Source organism: Theropithecus gelada, chromosome 3 (assembly GCF_003255815.1).
Source record: "Theropithecus gelada isolate Dixy chromosome 3, Tgel_1.0, whole genome shotgun sequence".
In the NCBI taxonomy this organism is placed as follows: Eukaryota; Metazoa; Chordata; class Mammalia; order Primates; family Cercopithecidae; genus Theropithecus; species Theropithecus gelada.
In genome coordinates this window covers 19,078,376-19,097,897 of record NC_037670.1, presented here as the reverse complement: position 1 = coordinate 19,097,897, position 19,522 = coordinate 19,078,376, and the positions used below count along the sequence as shown (strand labels likewise).

At 53.7% G+C, this 19,522-nt stretch overlaps 1 protein-coding gene and 1 non-coding gene across 3 annotated transcripts in view; one reads left to right on the top strand and one right to left on the bottom strand.

Moving 5' to 3' along the window:
• AGPAT3 (1-acylglycerol-3-phosphate O-acyltransferase 3) overlaps window positions 1-9,516 on the top strand; it is a 119,375-nt gene extending 109,859 nt beyond the window's left edge. For both annotated transcript variants that reach the window (XM_025379131.1, XM_025379133.1), the window contains 2 exons: window positions 3,376-3,574; window positions 4,677-9,516. In XM_025379131.1, coding sequence (XP_025234916.1) covers window positions 3,376-3,574; window positions 4,677-4,765 — 288 coding nt within the window. In that variant the 3' untranslated portion in view covers window positions 4,766-9,516. The remainder of the gene's footprint in view (window positions 1-3,375; window positions 3,575-4,676) is intronic.
• A 9,240-nt stretch (window positions 9,517-18,756) lies between these two features.
• On the bottom strand, window positions 18,757-18,861 carry LOC112621853. Its single transcript, XR_003118791.1, has one exon. It is a non-coding gene; the product is annotated as a U6 spliceosomal RNA (small nuclear RNA).
• Between the last annotated feature and the right edge of the window lie 661 nt (window positions 18,862-19,522).

The window sequence follows — 19,522 nt, the reverse complement described above, 5'->3', positions numbered from 1 at the left end:
GTGGAAGGGGCGCTGGCGAGCAGGCAGGTGATACGTGGGAACTCCTTGGGAGACAGGAGTGACACCCAGGTCCCAAATACTCCTGATCCTTCTTTCATTTCTTCTTCTTTCTGTTTTTTTTTTTTTTTTTTTTTTTTTTTTTTTCCTGAGACAGGGTCTCACTTTGTCACCCAGGCTGGAGTGCAGTGGTGTGATCCTGGCTCACTGCTGCCTTGACCTCCTGGGCTCAAGCAATTCTCTTGCCTCAGCCTCCTGGGTAGCTGGAGCTACAGGTGCGAGCCACCATGTTCAGCGAATGATTCAAACAATTTCTTTTTGTAGAAATGAGGTCCTGCTATGTTTCCAGGTTGGTACCGAACTCCTGGGCTCAAGCAATCTTTCCGCCTCAGCCTCCCAAAGTACTGGGGTTACAGGCATGAGCCACCACACCTGGGCCCCTTTTCTTAATGTTTGAGAAATTAACAAACTACAGACAAGTATGAAGGGTAACATGATGCCTGTATAACTAGGGCTGGTGACATTTGGTCACATTTGTTTCATTTTCTTTTTTTTTTTTTTTTTTTTGAGACGGAGTCTCGCTCTGTCGCCCGGGCTGGAGTGCAGTGGCTGGATCTCAGCTCACTGCAAGCTCCGCCTCCCGGGTTCACGCCATTCTCCTGCCTCAGCCTCCTGAGTAGCTGGGACTACAGGCGCCCACCACCTCGCCCGGCTAGTTTTTTGTATTTTTTTAGTAGAGACGGGGTTTCACCGGGTTAGCCAGGATGGTCTCGATCTCCTGACCTCGTGATCCGCCCGTCTCGGCCTCCCAAAGTGCTGGGATTACAGGCTTGAGCCACCGCGCCCGGCCTCATTTTCTTATATAAAAGAAATTACAGGTATGTAACAAACATAGATGGTCACTAGACTCCTTGTGTAATAGAAACAAATTAGGGATGTTAGAAGATTATTTTGAAAACCACACTCAGTCCTTATTTCTTTCCCCCACGGCTTGCTCAGCCCAACTTTCCCTTTGTTTTATACACACAAATGCGTGGGGCATTCACTTTCCACTGTTGGCCCTGTGGGAGAGGAGATAACCAGGAAATCCTCCCAGAATGTAAAAAATACTGTAAATGCATTGATGGGCTCTCAAAGTAAGGGAAATCAGCCGGGCGCTATAGCTCACGCCTGTAATCACAGCACTTTGGGAGGCCGAGGCAGGCAGATCACCTGAGGTCAGGAGTTCAAGACCAGTCTGACCAACATGGTGAAACCCCGTCTCCACTAAAAACACCAAATTAGCCAGGCATGGAGGCACGTGCCTCTAATCCCAGTTACTTGAGAGGCTGAGACAGGAGAATCGCTTGAACCTGGGAGGCGGAGGTTGCAGGAGCCAGGATCGCCCCATTGCACTCCAGCCTAGTCAACAGAGCGAGACTCTGTCTCAAAAAAAAAGGAAAAAGAAAATAAGGGAAATCTCCTGGGACTGAAAAGGGATGTGGGGCTGAAACAGGGCCCTGGGCCTGGGGGCCAGCAGCGCCATGTCCGGCTAGTGCTTTCTGCCTGCCCCATCCCCTGAAGTCTCGAGCTGTGATGCCTACATGGAAACAGAAGATAAAGATTTCCCCTCGTTCAAGGCAGGACGTTAGAACCGAAAACCCCACATTATGCTGGGACGCTCTGAGAATCAGGCCCTCAGAAAGGTTAAACTGAAAAGGAAAATTACCTCCCAGCACAGAGAAGTGGCCTTGAAACTTGCCTTTCTCCTCTTGGGCTCAAGAAAGTCTGCCCTGAGAATTCATAATTACAGGCCTGCCCTCCAGCAGGCTTGAGGTTTGAATTTATACAAACAACATAGTTCAGGAAGCACACAGCCAGAATGTGTGTGCCAGGACACTCGGAGTCATTCCAGAGGCAGGGAGCTGGGTGCTCAGGGGTGGCCAGGACACGATGACACCTGCCTCCGCACAGACACAGTGTGTGGCTGCCAGGGGGCACCCCAACCCCAGTTTCCAGCAGGAAGCTGAGAACCATGAAGAGATCAACTAGTAAAAATAAAATCTCGGGCCGGGCGCGGTGGCTCAAGCTTGTAATCCCAGCACTTTGGGAGGCCGAGACGGGCGGATCACGAGGTCAGGAGATCGAGACCATCCTGGCTAACACGGTGAAACCCCGTCTCTACTAAAAATACAAAGAACTAGCCGGGCGAGGTGGCGGGCGCCTGTAGTCCCAGCTACTCGGAGGCTGAGGCAGGAGAATGGCGTAAACCCAGGAGGCGGAGCTTGCAGTGAGCTGAGATCCGGCCACAGCACTCCAGCCTGGGCGACAGAGCCAGACTCCGTCTCAAAAATAAAAATAAAATAAAATAAAATAAAATAAAATCTCTTGAAGCCAGTGAGCTCAGCGTTAAACAGTCTCCAACCACCTTTAAAAGAGAGAGGGTCGGCCAGGTGCGGTGGCTCAAGCCTGTAATCCCAGCACTTTGGGAGGCCGAAGTGGGTGGATCACGAGGTCAGGAGTTCGAGACAAGCCTGGCCAACATGGTGAAACCGTGTCTCCACTAAAAATACAAAAATTAGCCGGGCGTGGTAGTGGGTACCTGTAATCCCAGCTACTCAGGAGGCTGAGGCAGGAGAATCACTTGAACCTGGGAGGCAGAGGTTGCAGGGAGCCGAGATCACACCACTACACTCCAGCCTGGGCAACAGAGTGAGACTCCGTCTCAAAAAAAAAGAAAAAAGAGAGGGTCGATGGTCCCCTTCCCTACTTCCCAAGCATCCTAGAATCCCACAGGCTGCCCCACCCATGGCAGTGGCTGCAGTGTCTGCTCTATCAGGCGTGGTGATTTCCACCAGGGCCAGAACCTTCTGCAGGTGGCCCTGGCCAGGCTCCTCTCTCCTCCCAGCTCTTCATTAGCCTCCTTCGCCAGGCCAGGAAACCGAGTTACGGGAGGTTAAGGAACTTTCTGTGGGCCGTGCAGCTGAGATTGCGGGATGCAGGGATTTGCGTCCAGGCTGCAGGACACACAGGCCACACCTGCCATCCCCACGGACTCTGCCTCATGCGAGGTGTGGGATGTGGTGGGTGGCCTGGGCTGTGCCGGGCAGGCAGCCCCTGCTATTCACAACGTTGCTTTCTTGACTGACTATTCTCCTGGGAGACTTCCTCAATCAAAGGGTTGATACACTTGCGAGCTCTTGATGCACGCTATCAGATTCTCCAAAAAACGTAAAGCCAGCTTCGCCTCCCACCCGCAGCTTCTGTGATTTGTCCTCTTAATTGATGTGGCACTTTTTTAGGTGGAGTCGTTTTCCGTTGCCAATAATTTTCTCCTGCACTGAAATAATAGCTTGTAAAGAAGCCTCACGCCTCCTTTTTCTCTGTTGGCTCTTCCAGGACGCGCTCCAGGAGATGTACAATCAGAAGGGTGTGTTTCCAGGGGAGCAGTTCAAGCCTGCCCGGAGGCCGTGGACCCTCCTGAACTTCCTGTCCTGGGCCACCATTCTCCTGTCTCCCCTCTTCAGTTTCGTCTTGGGTGTCTTTGCCAGCGGATCACCTCTCCTCATCCTGACGTTCTTAGGGTTTGTGGGAGCAGGTAATGGACACTGTCGCTAACGGCTCACACTCTGGCGGGCCTCACAGTATTGGCCACGGGGTCCGGGACCCGGTGACTCATCACAGTGGCCATGGGAGGCGGGGGCCTGGCTGTTATGGACCCTGGACCCAGGATCCCCCACAGCCTGCAGGCCTCAGAGCCTGAATTCTTGCACCGAGCTGGGGGTCGCCTCAGAGAGCCAAACGGCCGCCACCCTGGCACCATCCCCACTGCAGCCCCACTGGCCGGTGCCCTTGAGGATGCTGACGAGAGGGTCCCCAGTCCCCCTGTCTGCTTTTGGGCTCTTAGGGGGTCAGGCTGGGACGGCCATTCAGGAGGTTTAAGCAGGACATCAGCATTCAGCTCCTCCCCGTTGACCCCAGCGACTTCCCCACTGCGTGCCCACCCCAAGCATGATGCTGCGCCCACCACAACCTGTCAGCTGGCCTGGGGCCGAACACACACTCAGCCTGTCTCTGTAGTGAACTCGGGAGCCCACCCACTCCCTGTAATCGAGGGGTCTCTGTCCACGGAGACGCAGTCCGTGTGCATCGCCCCGTGAGCCGACTCCCCAGGCCCGGCCCCGGGTCAGCTCCTCCCCTGCTCCTGCCTTTGCCCCCTGCCAGGGGCCTTGGGGGGAGGGATCCCCAGAGTTAGTGACTGCCATCAGCCTCTCCCATTGGACTACATGATGACTTGAGGTCACCCACAGAGGACAGGATGTGACCTGGTTACATCTGAGGGTCCTGCTCGTCCACTTCTGCCACCTGTTGGGTTTGCAAGGCCGAGCTGTTAGAATGCCCTGAAACCCTTCTACTCCCACCAGCCAAAGACCCAGAGGGGCAGGCAGGGTGAGGCCCACGCGTCCACCTGCCTCGGACCCAGCCGGTCAGAAGATGTGCCCGTCACCCCTGCCTGAGCAGGCCATGGCCTGAGGGCTCTCTCCCCGCAGGCCACACCTACTCTCTGACAGCAGACGCCACCGGGTGTGGGGCAGAGGGAGAGGGTCTGGGGCAGAGGAAGGAAGCCCCCGTAACACGTTTTACAGCAAAAAGGCAAAGTCATCTGACTCACCTCTTCTCTCTCTCTCCTGTCTCGAAAGCTTCCTTTGGAGTTCGCAGACTGATAGGAGTAACTGAGATAGAAAAAGGCTCCAGCTACGGAAACCAAGAGTTTAAGAAAAAGGAATAATTAATGGCTGTGACTGAACACATGTGGCCTGACGGTGGTATCCAGTTAACTCAATTAAACCCAGAGCAACACACAGAGTGGAGGAAAAGACAGTTAGAAACTATTTTTCTTATTAACTGGTGACTAATATTAACAAAACTTGAGCCAAGAGTCAAGAATTCAGAAGGCCTGCCAGATGAAGTCTTCAGCCTCCCGCAGCGCAGGGTCCCGGCATCTCCGAGCGCACCCGTGGGAGGTGGGTCCCGGCGGAGAGGCCTCCCGCGGACGCCTCTCTCCAGAACTCCGCTTCCAAGAGGGAGCCTTTGGCTGCTTTCTCTCCTTAAACTTAGATCAAATTTTTTGTTTTTTAATCAGTTATTTTGGGAACTTAACCTGGCCCTTCACCTCTTCTGCACCTCCCGCCCCCCCAGAAACTGTCTCATAATGAATTTCTGCTGTCCTCCTGGGAGCAGACGGCCGGGTCCCGTCCCCCGGGGAGCTCGCCTGGCTCAGCACCTTGGCTCCCAGTGGGGGCCCCGTGGAGAGCGCCCGTAGCGATAAGCACACCGGCACGAACATCAGGTCGATTCCTCCAAGTCGGAGCCCTCACTCTGCCCTGTCCTGGGGTGGCTGAGGGCGAACGCCCCACCTTACTTTCCAGAGCCCTGTCTGCCCTAGCTCCTATTTGACCCTGTGTGTAAATACGTACATCTGTTTTTAAAGTGGATGGACCCCTGAGAACTCAGTGAAATGCAGAGTTCTCCATGCACCTAAAGCTCCTCTGTCCCTCTCATGGCTGTCAGACCCTGGTCCCTCCACACTGGGTGCTGGGGAGGGAGGACCCTGGGGGCTACTGCGCGCCCGCCCATCCCACAGATCAGGAGCCAAGGAGGGAGGACGGGGTGGCCTGTGGGACTCTAGGGTGCTTCAGAAGAAGCGAGGGCACCGTCAACCCTCTGTTTTTTAAAGGTAGTTGGAGACTGTTAACACTGAGCTCATTGGCTTCTAGAGATTTTATTTTTACTGGTTGATCTCTTGGTAGTTTTTAACTTACTGCTGGAAACTAGAGGTGGGGCCCCCACCCCCCAGCCTCACACTGTGTCCTTGGGGAGGACCTGCCCCCATCCTGGCTGGTGTCACTGTGGCCCGGCCACCCCTGAGCGCCCAGCTCCCTGCCTCCTGGACGCCTCTGAGAGTCCAGGCAGAGCTGAGGGCAGCGCTCGGCTGGACATGCTGGCTCCCTCGGCCTCGCAGCGAGCCCCTGGCCCACGCCAAGCGAGGGATGCTTCTCCCTACAGCATGTCCACTCCCCCAGCGCGGCCGGGTGGAGCCCCTGGAGCAGTGGCAGTGGTAGAAAGCTCAACTCGGTTGCGGTACCATCAGCCCACCTGCATTTGGCTTTCATCTTGCTTGTTCTAAGTCACACCCCCCTCATCTTTTTAGCAAGGGAAGAAACAAAAATGGGTGTTATCTCTGATATATTGTAACCAGCATTCTGAACAGAGGTAGGTTGAGTTTTGTAGGGGAAAACAAATGGAGAAAAGAGGCATGAAGAAAAGTAAACCGAGAACATAATTAGGCATCAGGCCTAAGTGTCCTCGGGAGATTGGATGGGGATGGCAGCGTTCTGCATGACAGAGGCACTGCCGGGCCCCGGGTCTGTGGGGGCTGTGCTCTCGGGGCGTGTGCGGGATGCCAGCTGCGCACACCTGCTCAGAGCACGGCTCCTGACGGGGGTGAAGGGGCAGACCAACGAAACCAGACGAGACCAAGGAAACCAGACGAGACACGCTTGCAGACACTGTTGTTTTGGAAATGTGCTTCCCTCCATCTGAAATGTCATCCATCCACCTGCCCACTCGGGCAGCTGTGCTGTGAGCAGGGCGTGCACTCCCCTGGCTGAGCACCCCGGAGATTCTCCTGCACCTTCCTCACGCTGCACACTGCTCACCCGTCTCCGTGTGTGTTTAGATCCACGCCATTCACTGACTCACTAACACCCGCAGAATCTTAAAGGAGGAAAGCTGAAGGGCACGACCATGCACATGTGTGACCTGGAAAATGCAAATTTAGATCTTTTATGATTTAATTAATAGTTATTGTTTCCCATAGAAGTTCCCTCCCTTTGAAAGTAATATATAATGTATAAATTCTGCACTGAGTCGTGGCGGAGCGGGGCAGCCCCTCGGTTAGAGTGGAGATGGAGGCCCAGGCCCAGGGGTCACACCTCATCTGGTTTCCTTCCCATCTCACAGCTTAGCTTGTGCTTCTCAACACCAAGCCTTTAAGAGCAATAAAAACTACACCATGAATGTTTGGGGTTTTTTTTTTTTTTTTTTTTGGAGGAGGGTGGATTTTGCTTTTCATCCACTTCAGAAGGAAAAGGGGAGGAGAGCTCCTTTACATTTTTAAATTAAATTCATAAGTCCCAGAGTAGTCTTTTTTTTTCTTTTTCCTTTACACTCTACTTCTGAGCTGAATTCAGTTAATGTTATGTCCAAATTCAGGCTGAATGTTCAGGCTGAAGCAACTCTGTAGCCCACAGTCCGTGCTGGCCGCTGTCGGGGTGAGGCAGCTGCTGGGCCTGGCGTCGCTGATGCCCTCCACACCTGGTCCTCGAGTCAGGCTGAGGACAGGAAGGGCGTTGCTGGCCTGTAGCTCCTGTTGCCCACCCGGAGCCAGGCTCCCCACTGGAGGCTCCCAGCCGAGAGGACCCAGGCCCACCCATGGGCGTCTGGCAGGCCAAGCTCCCAGCCCGGGCCGTGGTCTCCTGGGGACGCCGCTGGCCTGACTCTCAGCTTAGGCCCAGGTGTCAGGGGGTCTCCTGCCCGTCTTCCCAAGGATGCCATTGCTGTCTTCATCATCTTCCCCCGTGTGAGACACTGGTTGTCCGGTACTTGGTGACAGTGTGCCAGACGTACACCCCATGTGAGGTGCTTTCAGGTCCCTGTCCTCAGGAAGCGCAGAGTCCGGTGGAAGAGATGAGTGCTGAATAAATCACTAAATACACAAAACAACAATGTAAGCAGCACTTTCTTATTTAAAAAAAAAAAAAAAAAAGGTACTGTCGATCAATTTTGAGTCTCTCTGCCTCGTCTGTCCCCTGACTCCCTTTCGTGCACCACGGCATGAGAATCTTTCCTCACACTGTTAAGGTATTGCTGAGCATTGACACTGACCTCAAGGAAAAGCAGTGGTTGGACCCAGCCGTGTGTGGCACTCACGTGCGATTCAGTAGCCATTGCCGGGCTGTCCACGCCTGTTGTGACTACCGATTGGGGTCAGATTTGGGGTGAAGAATAAGTAACTTTCTGCATGCTTTGTCTCTCTCTGAGACACTTATACAACAAGCTGAGTATAATCTCTCCAGCCCTGCAGATTTTCACCTGACTTGTTAACCCCACGCGTAGACTCCCGCTGCAGGCCTCTGGCCTGAGGCTCACTGCATGTAGCCCCTGGCGTACAACACTAGTGCCCCACAGCGCGATGTGCTTCTAGCCCTTCTGCACTGCACCTAGGCTCAGGGTTCCAACGGCCAGCCCGAAACGCCTACCTGCCTTCTTTCTGGAAACAGCACGTCCCGGCCGTGTGCCTGCCCCTTTCTCTACTGAACTAGTCCCCAAACCAAAGGCAAGCCCTCTCGGGCCTGGGGGGATGGGGCCGGCCACACCCCTGACTCCGTCCTGGCTCTGCCCCATACCCCTGCCGTGGGGCCGACCCGGGGGATGCAGACATCCAGCTCCGTATTCCTGCCTTTCGGGGCCAGGATGCAAAAACAGTTTTTGCGTAAAAGATGTCACACTGATCTGCTCGAGTGGGGTGGACACATGAATTAAGTTTTATCATGAACACTCGCTGCTTGTTAATTCAGGGATAATGGTGGCATTCTGACAAAGTGCTCGGGAAATAGAATGACAGGAACGCTTTTAGGGAGCCCAGGAAGTTACCAGAGACACTGGTGTCAGTCGGCCTAGGCAACAACAGCGTACGCTTTTCAAAGATCATTGAGTTGTCTTAGAATCTGAAGCTGTGTAATGACAATGTCAGCTGGAGTTCTTTTCCATTTCTTAACTTTTTGTTGCACAAGTATTTGGACAGAAGTCGAACTGTGAATGAGATACTGAAATGCACTAAATTGTATTACATTAAACTGGAGTTACTTGATACAATGAAGAAATGCATCTGATCTACTTGTATTTATTGTCTCAGAATTGTACGTTGTGACAATCAAATGTTACTTGCCTAAATGCCAGGAAATTCAACTGGCTTCTTAATCACCAAGATCGCCAGCAAGTACTGTAACTGTAAATGAAAATCTCTCTGGAAAACTCACACAAACCATTGACCTGAGTGCACATGACAGCCACTGGCTTCTTTTTCTATAATTGAAAATCTGCCATCGCTGACTGTTGGCCAGTTTCAAAGGGACCCATTGTATACAGGGTGCAAATGTATTATATGGATGTTTCCTTTTGTACGCTTCATTTTTACAAGTTTTGCTACTCACAAGCTTTATGTAGTGGAGGATAGAGGTATTTTTGGTCTTTAGAAGCTTGTTGGGGTGAGGGCTGCTAACTTACTCTTCGAAGGCCTGTGTCCCGAAGGCCTGGCTGCGTTTGCCGTGCTGTGCGAGGACCTGTGTACACAGGCAGGTGTGCACCTGCCCAAGCGCGAGTAGCTCTTGTGTACTGGTGAAATGCTGCAGGCATCTGTTTATTAAATTTGCTGCTGTGAAAGAGAGGGATAAAAAACCACAATATAAGAGAAAGCGACTCCGTGCCTCCTTCTGTTTCTTTGTTTCCAGTCTGCATAGATGTCTCCAAGGGGAAACCAGGGCCACCAGGCACTCCCGTCCCATGGGCCCACCCACCTGCACAGCCCACTCCCACGGGCTCTGTTTCCTTGGAGGCCATCCTGCCGATGGCACTTTTCAAGGCCCTCCATTCCCTACGAGTTGCTTTCTGGAAGGGAAAATTGAAAAGGAGAGAGGTCACCTGGCAAAAACACAGGGGAAAGTCAGGCAGTCCACACGCGAAATGATCCGATGATGTCCAAAAAAGGGTTTTAAAAGCCACCAAGGACAAAAGGTTTTCCTAAGTGGCACACATCCAAAACAACCTTTTTTTTTTTTTTTGTAAAAACAGATTCGTCTGTGGAGAAAACCAAGGAACCTCTTTCTCTTCTTTATTAAAAAGCAAAACAAAAACTCTCGTTAGAACCAAAAGATATTCCAGGTTCTCGTTTCGTGTCTTCTAAAAATAAGCTAAGCTGAAGAGTCTGGGTGTCCACGTGCTCCTGGGAACGGCCCTGGCAACCTTGGTGACATGCTGTCTTCTCCGGGGCTGCCTCCTTCCCCGATGGCATCGGTGAGGGTGACCGGTCCGTGCTAGTGCTTAGCCCAGTTCCTGAGAAGCTGGGAAGGCCTGGCTCAAAGTCCCGCGTCCAGATGCCATTTATTTTTTAAAAATATATCCTGAATTCAGAGCACACAGAATTTGGCATGACGTTCTGTTGTTTTCTTGGGAGATGAAAGCGAAGTGCCTGGTGCCACTTGGTATGGGGATGTCGTGGGCAGGTCAGGCCTGGCCCTCTAACAAGAGGGACTGACTTGCCTGAACCCCACTTCGCCTATTTGAACACAAGTGCCCAGGGGCATTGGGGGGCAGCCATGCAGACCCCTGCGGACTTCATCACCCTGAGCATCACAGGCATCCGGCTCACCCAGGAGAGGGGCCAAGGTTAACCGTGAGGCCTGTTGCCTGCCTTTGTTGGCCCAGATCCCACCTCCGCTTCACCCAGAAGCTCAGTATGTAGGAGTCAGACCCTGCCACCTGACATTCTGGGACATGTGAGTGTGTATAGATGCACATGCACACACTGTGTGTGTGGGGACATTCATAGCCATACACATGCACACATGTGTGCATGTCCCAGCACACACACGGGCACACCTGAAGAGTAAGGGGCAGCATTAGGAAGTGGGCTTGGGGAACCCTCCTCTTCATGTCTCTTCTTGTTTGTTTGTTTGTTTGTTTTTGAGATGGAGTTTCACTCTGTCACCCAGGCTGTGGAGTGCAATGGTGCAATCTTGGCTCACCACAACCTCCGCCTCCCAGGTTCAAGCGATTCTGCTGCCTCAGCCTCCCAAGTAGCTGGGATTACAGGCGCCCACCACCACCAGGCCCGGCTAATTATGTATTTTTAGTAGAGACAAGGTTTCTCCATGTTGGTCAGGTTGGCCTCAAACTCCCGACCTCAGATGATCCGCCTGCCTCGGCCTCCCCAAGTGCTGGGATTACAAGTGTGAGCCCCCGCACCGGCCCTCGTCATGTCTCTGCTGCACATGATGCCTGAGAACCCGGAATCGTCCAGGTGGCTCACACAGCAGCAGGGTTCATGGAGAGAAAACCCCTCTGGAAGAAAGTGCCCCCAGGGCTAAGGAACCTGATGAAGAAATCAAACAGTCCTGTGAAGTCTTAGCAAGTTGGCAACGTGGCCCGAGCTTTGCTTTGCTGTTGGACGTGAGCTCTTCCGCTGCAGGCGGCCTGCACCTGGGCTGGGCAGGAACAAGTCCAACCGCAGGTACTCTGGACGTGAGCCTCGACCATCCCACATGTGGCCAGGCGGCCTCTGAGGGTGCACGTGCACACACACATGCACACATAGACATACACGTGCAGGTACACCAGCAGGTGCTTGCCCTGCCGCTGAACCCCTGGGGGAGGGACAAGCCCAGTCACAGGGGCAGGCACCAGAGGACAAGGCCACGGAGGGCTCCGGGTGGCTTCAGCTGCTGCTCTGCAGTCGGTCCCAGCCTCCCAGCACTTGCCAGGTGGAGCCACGCCGAAGTCTTAGGATCCAGGGATGGGAAATGCCAGCAAGGTCGTGCCGTCCAAACGCCCATCACATGTGAGAGCTCACTTCACAGCTGCTGGTGCAGCCTCTGCTTAAACCCAGCTAGATCCCAGCATGCCTCTACCGTCTCAATCGGCCCATTCTGTTGATCACAGATGGGGAGAAGTGTGTTTCCGTGGGACAGTGTGTTACGGGGGGAGGCTTGGATTTGGGGGCCTGGAGGCCTCTAGGTGAAAACCCAAAACTCACTCCTTAGGACCTGTGTGGCCCAGGCCAAGAAGGTTCTTAGCCTCCATGCCCTTCCGTGTTCTCGCCTGTAAGATGGGGACGGTTGTCGGGACGATCAGCGTACATCCTGAGCTTAAGCTGTGACAGGTGCTGAGCAAGTGGCTGCTGTCCTGGCAGACCCGGGGGCATCCCTGGCCTGTGTCTGTCCTGAGCCCTGCCTGTGCCAGCCTGGAGGGGAGGGGCTGTGGCAGTAGCCTTTGCTTCCTCTCCCCTTGGAACCTTTCATGAACCCCCAGGGGCTCCTCCTCCCCATGATTAATCTTTTCCTGTCACTTCTTAAACCCTTTGTGTCTGGGCGCGGTGGTTCACACCTGTAATCCCAGCACTTTGGGAGGCCAAGGCAGGAGGATCATTTGAACCTAGGAGTTCGAATTTTTTTTTTTTTTTTTAGACAGGGTCTCGCTCTGTCGCCCAGGCTGGAGTACAGTGGCGTGATCTTGGCTCACTGCAAGCTCCGCCTCCCAGGTTCCCGCCATTCTCCCGCCTCAGCCTCCTGAGCAGCTGGGACTACAGGTGCACGCCACCATGCCCGGCTAATTTTTTGTGTTTTTAGTAGAGACGGGGTTTCACCATGTTAGCCAGGATGGTCTCGATCTCCTGACCTCGTGATCTGCCCGCCTCGGCCTCCCAAAGTGCTGGGATTACAGGCATGAACCATGGTGCCCGGCCAATTAAAAATATATATATATTTTGGTGGGGCACAGTGGCTCACGCCTGTAATCCTTGCATTTTGGGAGGCGGTTGGTGGGAGGATCACTTGAGCTCAGGAGTTCGAGACCAACTCGGGCAACATGGTGAGACCCCCATCTCTACTCAAAGTACAAAAATTAGCCAGGCATGGTGGCGGGAGCCTGTAATTCCAGCTACTTTGGGAGGCTGAGGCAGGAGAATCACTTGAACCTGGGAGGTGGAGGTTGCAGTGAGTTGAGATTGTGCTACTGCACTCCAGCCTGGACCTCAGAATGATACACCATCTCAAAAATAAAAAAATAAAAATTAAATATTATATATATATAAAATAGCCGGGCATAATGGTGCACGCTTATGGTCCCAGCTACTTGGGAGACTGAGGTGGGAGGATTACTTGAACCCAGGGGGCAGAATTTGCAGTGAGCCAAGATTGTGCCACTGCACTTCAACCTGGGTGACAGAGCAAGATCCTGTCTCAAAAACAAAAAATCAGCCAGGTGTGGTGGCGTGCACCTGTAGTCCCATCTACTTGAGAGGCTGAGATGGGAGGATCACTTGAGCCCAGAAGGCTGAGGCTGCAGTGAGCCATGATTGTGCCACTGCACTCCAGCCTGGGCAACACAGTGAAATTCTCTCTCAAAAAAACACAAAAACACCCGTTCTTGCTGGACTGGGCCTCCCTTGCAGGTGCGGTGCAGTTCATCCCTTAGCACCTCTGAGGTGCGTACGCCGCCCCCGTGTCCCTCCACACTGCTGTGATAATGCTGCTTTTGTGCAAAGTTGATAGCACAGGGCATGTGAATCGACGTCATCCCCCTCTGTCAGGGCACACAAGGAGGGTGGGCTCCTGACTGACCTCAGCAGGACTGTGCCCACCAGAGCAACACACCCAAAGCCTCTGGCTGCAGCTCCTCAGACCAGTGGGAGGTCATTAGACCCACAGGAGCAGCACGTGTCTCCAGGAAGTGGGATGGGACCGTGTTGCCGGAAAAGCAGATGAGCAAAGGCGGACAAGTCCAAGGTGTTCAGAGCTGGCCGGAGAGGCAGGAGGCTGGGAACATGGCAGCTGCAGAGCTCTCCCCAGGAGAGTCCGCGTGTGGTGGGAGGGACCCGGGACCCAGCCTGGTTTTCATGTGTGGGGCCCACAAAGACCTCGAGCTGCTTTCCGGAAGGATTGTCATGCAGGGCAGGGTGCGTAAGCAGACGAGCTGCTCTGTGCCAGGGGAGCAAGCCCCAGGGCTGTGCCAGCTTGTGCTCCCCTGCCCACGCAGCAGGCAGTAGATTCTGCACCTGGGATGCCTGGGACGCCCACAGGCCTTGGCCAGGCTCGGCTTGTGGCGTGCAGAGCGAGGGCTGGTGGAGCTTCCCGGGCGCTTGGAGCCAGAGAGTGTGCGCAGCGGCAAGGGAGGCCCTTGGAGACAAGCAAATGCTAAATGATCTGAAACTGGGATTGGAGATAGGGCAGGGGAGAGTCGGCTCTAGACAGGCATGTCCAGCCTGTTTGCAAAACCCCTGCAAGATCTAAGGACATCCAGGGGACAGACATTATGAGCGTGGGGTTCGGCTCCCGTGAGCCACTTGTCATGGAGGGACTTGAAGCCCTGACCGATATCAGAGGTCAGAGGACCTAGAAGGACCCACATCTTGTCTGTCCTGGGCGCCTGCAGAGCTGGGTGGGCCTTGCCCACAGTGTATCTGGGAAGGGGCTATACACCTGTCCCCATGGCTTCCCTTCAGCTTCTCTGCAATTCTCAGTCGCCCATCAGGACCAGAAGGAATTCTAGAGCATAATTTCCCCTCAAGCAGTTGTTTGTTTTTTGGAGACAGAGTCTCACTCTGTCTCCCAAGCTGGAGTGCAGTGCCATGATCTCGGCTCCCTGCAACCTCCACCTCTTGGGTTCAAGCGATTCTTTTGCTTCAGCCTCCCAAGTGGCTAGATTACAGGCACTCACCACCATGCCCAGGTAGTTTTTTTATTTTTAGTGGAGACAGGGTTTCACCATGTTGGCCAGGCTGGTCTCGAACTCCTGACCCCTCAGGTGATCCACCTGCCTTGGCCTCCCAAAGTGTTGGGATTACAGGCGTGGTCACCATGCCTGGCTCAAGCAGCTTTTAAATGCATCACTTTCCGCCCCCAAAAATTCCAACTCACACAGCTGTGATTACATGGTCAGTTCCACCTGCCCAGGACTTTGTAAGAAACCTGACCCCCTCAGGCTGGCCCAAAGCCATTGGATCTGCCCTCTCCCCAGAACAAACAGGGAGGTGGCTGACACCTCCAGTGGCTTCACGGCAGAACTTGTGCAATCGCAGGATGCAGCCTTGGGTGGCTGAAGAGAGCAGGGCAGCTGTGAACGGTCTACGCCATGTCTCCTGCTCAAACCCTTTTCTGCTGCTCCCAACCAGAAAATAAGGGTGGAGACAGCCTGCACCCCTCCTTTGCCAGTGAAAGATCTGGAGGGGAGGCGTGGGGTCTCTGGGGGCCAGGGGGGCGGGCATGATGATGCTGGTGCCCATCTCTCTGGGGCATGCCACCCCCTTTGGACTTCATTGTCCCTGCTGTGTCACCAGCGGCCCTGCCACGCCCTGCCTCTGAGTGTGTGGGGTCTGTACCTGCCTCGCCCCCGCTGGCTGCTTTCTCCAGGACACCCGTGAACATCTCCAGCGTCCTCGGAGCAAGGGAGGAATGCTCCCCGGAGCAGAAGTGGCCACAGTGATGCTAGGTCAGCAGATGGCCGCAGAGGCCTGGGCAGTGACCGGTCGGAGAACAAAGCCTGAGGTGTTCCCGGGCAGGTTTGCATGGGGTCTCAGCGGTGACCATGCATGGAGAAGAAGCGTGCCTTCCTGGCCCCGCAGTGTGGATTCCTGGTGCCTCTAAGGTCTGCTGACGGTAAAGCTGCACCCCAGTGAGCACGACCCAGGGTAGGGTTGGGGGGTGGCCCTTCACATTCCCTGCCCTCAGTGACAGAAACTCACTGTTATTATCCTAAACTCTGTTTCTGCTTAGAATTTGGGGCAACTTGCCCTGAAATAACCCTTCCCTTGTCCTTGGCATGAGAGGACTCTGTCCTCAGGGCGCAATCATGTAGAAATAGGTCGTCCTGAAGGTCCCCCCAGGAGATTCCTGAGAGGAAGGAGGGAACCTGCTGTGAGCTGCCTGGGTCATTCCTCCTGCATGTCCCCTCCCAGACCCAGCCGGCGCTGGAGACTGGTCTGAGGTCAAAGGCAGCGCCTTCTTCAGAGAACGGCCACAGCTGGCAGAGTCAGGCCTCCCATCCCCTCCAAGACAGCTGGGCTCCCTGGGGCTGTGGGAAGGAGGGCGTGGGGAGGTGACCAGCGGTTTCTGGTCCTGTGTGCCCAGCACCTGTCAGGCCACAGAGCCTTGCCGTGGCGCCTCCCCTGCCCACCAGCACACAAAAGGAGCAGGAAGGGATATCCATCAGAGGCTTTGCCCTCAGTGGGGGAAGGAAGCAATCTCACTCCATCTTCTGGTCCAAGGCCTTTTCCCTCTTCAGGGTGGGCCCGTCCACACCCCCCTGAGGTGGCTCTTCCATCTCTCCCACCCGTGCAGATGGGACCTGCAGGCTGCAGAGTCAGACCTGGGGGAAAGTCCTGACTCCGAAGTCATTTCTCAGCCTCCTCGTCAGAAAATGAAACGCAAACTAAGAGCTCCCCAGGAGGCTGAGGGAAAGGAGCCGGGCTCCCATCCGACAGCTCACTGGGCCATAAGCACAACCTGGGGTGTGGGGAAAAGCCACTGCCTTGCCCTGGGGGTCTCCAGGGTACCTGGGCCGGAAGCCTGCAGTGGGGGCCCGGGGAACGAAGGCCTGGGCAGCGGTTCACGAGGAGACCTTGGACGGGAGCTTGTCCCTCCCTTTCTGCAGCAACCACTAAGAAAGGAGCAGAGGGACTGGGCACAGTGGCTCACACCTGTAATCCTAGCACTTCTGGAGGCTGAGGCAGGAGGATCTCCTGAGGCCAGGAGTTCAAGACCAGCCTGGGCAACATGGTGAAACCCTGTCTCTACAAAAATAAAAAAATTAGGTCGGGCACGGTGGCTCAAGCCTGTAATCCCAGCACTTTGGGAGGCCGAGATGGGTGGATCACGAGGTCAGGAGATCGAGACCATCCTGGCTAACATGGTGAAACCCCGTCTCTACTAAAAAATACAAAAAACTAGCCGGGCGAGGTGGTGGGCGCCGGTAGTCCCAGCTACTTGGGAGGCTGAGGCAGGAGAATGGCGTAAACCTGGGAGGCGGAGCTTGCAGTGAGCTGAGATCCAGCCACTGCACTCCAGCCTGGGCGACAGAGCGAGACCCCGTCTCAAAAAAAAAAATTTTTAAAATAAATAAATAAAAATTTTAAAATTGGCTGGGCGTGGTGTCTCATGCCTGTAATCCCAGCACTTTGGGAGGCCGTGGCGGGTGGATCACCTGAGGTTGGGAGTTCAAGACCAGCCTGACCAACATGGAGAAACCCTGTCTCTACTAAAAATACAAAATTAGCTGGGCATGGTGGCACATGCCTGTAATTCCAGCTACTCGGCAGGCTGAGGCAGAAGAATCGCTTCAACCCGGGAGGCGGAGGTTGCGGTGAGCCAAGATCGTACCACTGCACTTCAGCCTGGGCAACAAGAGTGAAACTCCATCTCAAAAAAAAAACCAACAAAAAGCCTGGCATGGTTGTGCATACCTGTAGTCCCAGCTACTCGGGAGGATGAAGTGGGAGGATTGCTTGAGCCCAGGAGTTCAAGGCTGCAGTGAGCCACAAATGTGCCACTGCACCCCAGCCCAGACAATGGAGTGAGACTCTGTCTTAAAATAAGAACAACAACAATGATAAAAAGGAACAGAGACAAAGCCACACGGTGCTCTCTGACTGCCGCGTCCCAGGACTACGTACATAACTGTGAGTGATCTTCGAAACTCCCAACAGCAGCCCACAGGCTACACGATGAGGAAGCCGGGGACCAGACCCACGACACTGACCATGCACAAGCCGTCCAGCTAGTTCAGAGTCAAGTGGAAATAACCAGGGCGGGAGCACAGAGAGCCACATCCCAGTGGCACCAGATCCTGGTGTGGGACAGCTGGGTGCTTTGGGAACTGCCGTTCGTTCACAGGGCTTTGCGGCTGAGCTCAGAACTTGATCTTGACTTTGATGGATGGAAGGAATGTGAGTGCCTGGGGTAAAAGGGGATTGTCACGTAGGCCACAGGATTCACGTGGGTAGAGACCCCTGGGCAGCAAGGAGCAGCCCCCAGCCCAAGTTAAGGTGTGGAGACAGTGAGCTGGGCGTGCCACCCTCATGTGCCATCCTCAGAACCCTGTAAGTGCTCCCTCCTGACCTCAAGTGATCCACTCGCCTCTGCCTTCTAAAATGTTGGGATTACAGGCGTGAGCCACCACACTCAGCAGGTTTCCAGTTTTTTGATGTAGGCGTTTATTAACTTACCTTTTTTTTTTTTTTTGAGACGGAGTCTCCCTTTGTCACCCAGGCTAGAGTGCAGTGGTGTAATCTCGGCTCACTGCAAGCTCCGGCTCCTGGGTTCACACCACTCTCCTGCCTCAGCCTCCTGAGTAGCTGGGATTACAGGCACCCGCCACCATGCCCGGGTAATTTTTTGTAATTTTAGTAGAGACGGGGTTTACACCATGTTAACCAGGATGGTCTCAATCTCCTGACCTTGTGATCCGCCCACCTTGACCTCCCAAAGTGCTGGGATTACAGGCGTGAGCCACTGCACCCAGCCCTAATTTACCTCTTAATGCTTCTACTGTGTCCCATAGGTTTTGGCACATTATGTTTCTATTTTCATTTGTTTCAAGGAATTTAACATTTTTAAAACTTTTTTCTTTTTTTTTTTTTTTTTTTTTTGAGACGGAGTCTCGCTCTGTCGCCCGGGCTGGAGTGCAGTGGCCGGATCTCAGCTCACTGCAAGCTCCGCCTCCCGGGTTCCCGCCATTCTCCTGCCTCAGCCTCCCGAGTAGCTGGGACTACAGGCGCCCGCCACCTCGCCCGGCTAATTTTTTTCTTATTTTTTAGTAGAGACGGGGTTTCACCGTGTTAGCCAGGATGGTCTCGATCTCCTGACCTCGTGATCCACCCGTCTCGGCCTCCCAAAGTGCTGGGATTACAGGCTTGAGCCACCGCGCCCGGCCAAAACTTTTTTCATTTTTAAAAATATGGATCACTTCATGAGTTTGCACATCACCCTTGTGCAGGGGTCATGCTAATCTTCTCTGTATCATTTCAACTTTAGTATATTGCCGCTGTTTGCCACAGTTACTAAGGGACTGGACTGAACGAAGGGGACCAACATGCAGAAATGAAAACTTAAAACAAAAGTAACTATTTGAAAGGAAGGGGCCGGGGAAGAAGATGAGCACTCCCAGCTTCTGGTGAGCAAGGGCAGCCCCCCGAGCTTCCACAGCCCTTCTTAGTTATCGAGTAGAATGAGCAGGGAGGAGGAAGTAACGATTAGTCAGCTGCTTAATTGATCACAGGTTCATTATTATTACTAACTGGCTTCAGATGTGTCCTGTAGATAATCACAAGAAACACTTGTGCCTGGATCGTGACTCCCCTCAGTATTCCTTGGGGGTGGCAGAAGCAGTTTGTCAGTTTACCAGTTTGCCAACATTCTGCTTTTATGAAGACAGTTTGCTGTCTACTCACATAGCCTCCAGTGGTATACTGAGTTGATCACGACCCTCACTCTTTCGGCCTGCAACAGCATCTGTGTTGCCAAAGTGAGTATGGAATTTTAAATTTTCATTCTTAATCTCTTCCTTCATCCACTGGTCATTTAGGAGCATGTTAATTTCCATGTATTTGTAGAGTTTCAAATGTTCCTCTTGTTATCACTTTCTAGTTTTGTTGCACTGTGGTCAGATAAGATACCTGGTATGATTTTGATTTTTAAAACATTGTAGAGACACGTTT